Source organism: Oreochromis niloticus, unplaced genomic scaffold (assembly GCF_001858045.2).
Source record: "Oreochromis niloticus isolate F11D_XX unplaced genomic scaffold, O_niloticus_UMD_NMBU tig00007942_pilon, whole genome shotgun sequence".
NCBI classification, from domain to species: Eukaryota; Metazoa; Chordata; class Actinopteri; order Cichliformes; family Cichlidae; genus Oreochromis; species Oreochromis niloticus.
Window position 1 is genome coordinate 339,737 of NW_020328864.1, and position 3,745 is coordinate 343,481.

The 3,745-nt window shown below is 50.2% G+C and overlaps 1 protein-coding gene across 1 annotated transcript; it reads left to right on the top strand.

The window, feature by feature from the left end:
- Positions 1-2,140: 2,140 nt before the first annotated feature.
- LOC109199964 (major histocompatibility complex class I-related gene protein-like) lies at positions 2,141-3,246 on the top strand. Its single transcript, XM_019355323.2, has one exon. It carries the CDS (start codon positions 2,152-2,154, stop codon positions 3,244-3,246), a length of 1,095 nt encoding a protein of 364 aa, XP_019210868.2. The 5' UTR covers positions 2,141-2,151.
- The last annotated feature ends 499 nt before the right edge of the window (positions 3,247-3,745 follow it).

The following is a 3,745-nucleotide window of genomic DNA, read 5'->3' on the forward strand; positions in this document are numbered from 1 at the left end:
CACCGTACTCACTCTATCCTTCCATCGAGAGCGGTGGGGGATCGTGAGACCCCAAACCCCCTTGCTACCTCCGCGGGGGACCCGCGTCCCCCTGGCCGACAGACCGACCGACCCCGCCGAGGAGCATCAGGGTTAACAGCGGCCTCCGCTGGCCGAGCTCCATAGAGCCTGCGCGAAAATGCGGTGATTTCAGCTATGCGGATCGCGGCTGCCGGCGGAAAGGTGGGACTCGCGGGGGTACCTGGAGTTTCCTGAGAGTGTCTGGAGTTGACTGAGAGTGTCTGGAGTTGCCTGAGGGTACCTGGAGTTTCCTGAGAGTGTCTGGAGTTGACTGAGAGTGTCTGGAGTTGCCTGAGAGTACCTGGAGTTGCCTGAGAGTGTCTGGAGTTGCCTGAGAGTGTCTGGAGTTACCTGAGAGTGTCTGGAGTTACTTGAGAGTGTCTGGGTGCCCTGTTTTGTTCTCTGCTTGGCACTGTTGGGATCTGGGAGACGACCATAACACTGATGTTGTGCACATTTCTCGATGGGGTGCTCGGTCGACAGACAAATTCACTTGTGACACAAACAAACTCACACGAGACAGAACCGCATTTTTACATCCGGCGCTCTTTATTCTTCATCGTCGTGAAATTACATTGCAAAGAATGTGAAAACGCTTGACATGAAAACGTCGTATAAGTTCTTGACTCGGGGTGTATTGAAAAATGGAAGCACACAGTACAACAGCACACGTAGGAAATATCCACCGGTCGGTGGCTGCCTGGGTTATTCTCCGCTGTCTCACCCCTACTGAGAACGGTATATGACCTGGACGGATCCACAAATGCGATCAGACACTTTGAGACGAAGGGTTGACAGCGGCCGTGTGTAACGGAGACTCAAATACTGTCATGTCGCAGGTCTACAGCATACGTTTGGTGCACCCAAGGACGGAGCTCCCGGACAGCGAGATACGCCGCGTGTGGTTCCTGTGCCGCCCTTGGGCTGAAGACATCATGAAAACACACATGTTATCTGCTAACACGTTGGACAGGATCAAATGCCCGGAAGAGTTGGCTGTGATGGCACCCCGTCACATAGCCCTCATGGACCTGGAAGACATGAGTGACATGTGCTTAGACGGCTTTAACATGGTGGACTTTTGGTTTCATTGTAAACTGGAGTCGTTCATGGCCGGATGGGCTCGTTGGTACGTGCACGTGGATCGGGTGACTGGTGTGGGATGGGGTATGACCCTGCTGCTAGATGGCGAGGGCAAGACGGTGGCGGACGCGGAGGTCCTGTCGAGGAAGCTGTGGCTTGCTTACAAGACATACTTTGAATGGCAATGGGTTGTCAAGCGACCTGGGCGGCCGGGGGATACGCGTAAAGCCGACATCATGTATGGGGAACACGAATACGAAAACCGACGGGATAAACTGCTGTGTGTCTCCATCGAGGGCGAGCGAGGTGACTTTGGACGAGTGGTTGACAATCGGATGACCGCGATGCCGCGTATGGGCGAGGTTTATCGGACCAAACGTCACGAAGGAGAGTGTCTTCTGTGGTGTCACACCAACGACGATGATGATGAGAAGCGAAAGGCATCGACGATTAGGCTGTGGTACCCCGAACAGTAGAACGGGGGACCAAAGTATGCACTGTATTGTATTGTGTCGGTTTGTTATCATACTGCTTGTAATAATAAACCTACGTGAAACGTTACGTGTTGTTGTCGTGTGTGGGACTCTCATTTCAGTCTAGTCGTCCGCTCTTCCAACACCACAAACACTGACTTACTCCATTGCAGTGAAACACGCACACCCCGCTTCTGCGTTTACCGTGCTGTACTTGTATATATAAAATCACACACATTGCACAACTATAAGTGAGAGACCTCTCAGTTACAGCGTTCGTTTCTCGCAAAGACCGACACACACGTGGGGATTGCTAGGTCTTAGCTGGGTACATGCGGTCGATGTGGAACAGGGCAGCCGGGGGTGGGATTGTCGGCCGGACAGGGAGCTTTGTTGTGAGACGGCGGAAACGTTGGCGAGTTTATTTGCCCGAACACTGGGAGAGTTTGTGATCACTTGCATTTGCACAACGCACATAATTGAGGTAGCTCTTACGATGGACGCGCGGTATGTGTTTTTGTACTTTGTCACGCGTATGCTGACGGTGAATTCGGCAACTCATTCGCTGATCTACATTTATACAGCGCTGTCCGCAGACCTCGGCTTGCCGGGTGTGCACAAGTTTACAGCAATAGGTCTACTGGACAGTAAACCCTTTGACCGTTTTGACACCGACAACCCACGGAAAACCCCCACAACAAACTGGGCTAGACAACACTTAACTACTGAATACTTGGATAAGGGCACGCAGAGTCGACTCAGCAAGCAGCAATGGTTTGGCGTTAACCTAGATGTCGTGATGACTCGGATGGGACACTCGGCGTCCGATGGGGATGTACATGTTCTACAGTGGTTACACGGATGTTATGAGGAAACGAACCCCTCCGAGGAGAGGCTGCGGTTTGTCCGCGGGGTGGATAAGTACGCTTACGATGGTGACGATTTAATGTCTTTTGATTATGTCACGCTGGGGTGGTCAGCTGCGACCGAAGTGGCGAAACCCATCGCGGACAAATGGAACGGTGTGACCGTGTTAACGGAATACACCAACGGCTATTTGCGCGACGAGTGTATCGGATGGTTGACTAGGTTTGTTGGACACAGCCAACGGGAACTGAGAGAAAGGGCAATCGTCCCTGACGTGTACGTGTTTGCACGGAAGACACGCGGACCTATTCTCACATTGATTTGTATGGCATCGGGTTTCTCCACAAACACGCCTGCTATGACGCTGATGAGAAACGGCCGAGTTCTCAGTACGGATGACGGTCTCGAGGTCTTTGACATTCTCCCAAACAACGACGACACGTTTCAACGACGGATCGCTGTGGATATATTACAATCTGACAAGGGGAACTTCACCTGCAACGTGTTGGAGGAGGACACTGGGTATCACGCTATCAAACACTGGCGCCTGGAGGATCGCAAAACTCTTCGCGCAGTTGCCTGGTCGAACATTGTTTTGCTCTGGGCCTTACTGCTGTTTTCGACAATGGTGTTTTTGTGCACTGCTGCTCTGTATCCGGTGGTGGTGTGCATTATACGAAAGCAGAGGACTGGACAAATTGCAAATCAAACTGATTCTTGTGCGCAACACCACGGCCTAAAAGATGAGACATCTGGAGTTTGATACATAGTGCCTCGTATGCGTGTATGTCCCAATAAATGATTTGTCAATATAACTGCTGTACTGTGGTGTTTACGGCTAACAGCAACATCAGAGTACCCAGACACCATTGATTGTTACTGCATTTTATTTTCTGCAACATAGCATAGACCATAAACCATACCATCTGTGTATACAACACATTGTTTTCATAGGACTGTGCTTTACTTTACATTCTTCACTGCAACAGTATAACAACGCAAGTCTCGATTGCATGGGAGTACATTGACAACAATACAAAAATGTAACAGTATAAAAACACAGCATAAATTTTATACCAACAGTGTAAAATGCTAACCGTAATTGCACAGGAGTACACTGACAACAGTGTAAACAGTGGCACTGGTGATTACATGTAATACGTTAGGGTGTATGCATGATGCAAACACATAAGGAAAAATCTTCAGTGTCATTTCTTCCCTAGGCTACAATGTTCATCGCATTGGCCTCCGTTGTATACAAA

Excerpts from the sequence above, each read along its gene's own strand:
- LOC109199964 (XM_019355323.2), top strand. The coding sequence starts at position 2,152 with ATGCTGACGGTGAATTCGGCAACTCATTCGCTGATCTACATTTATACA.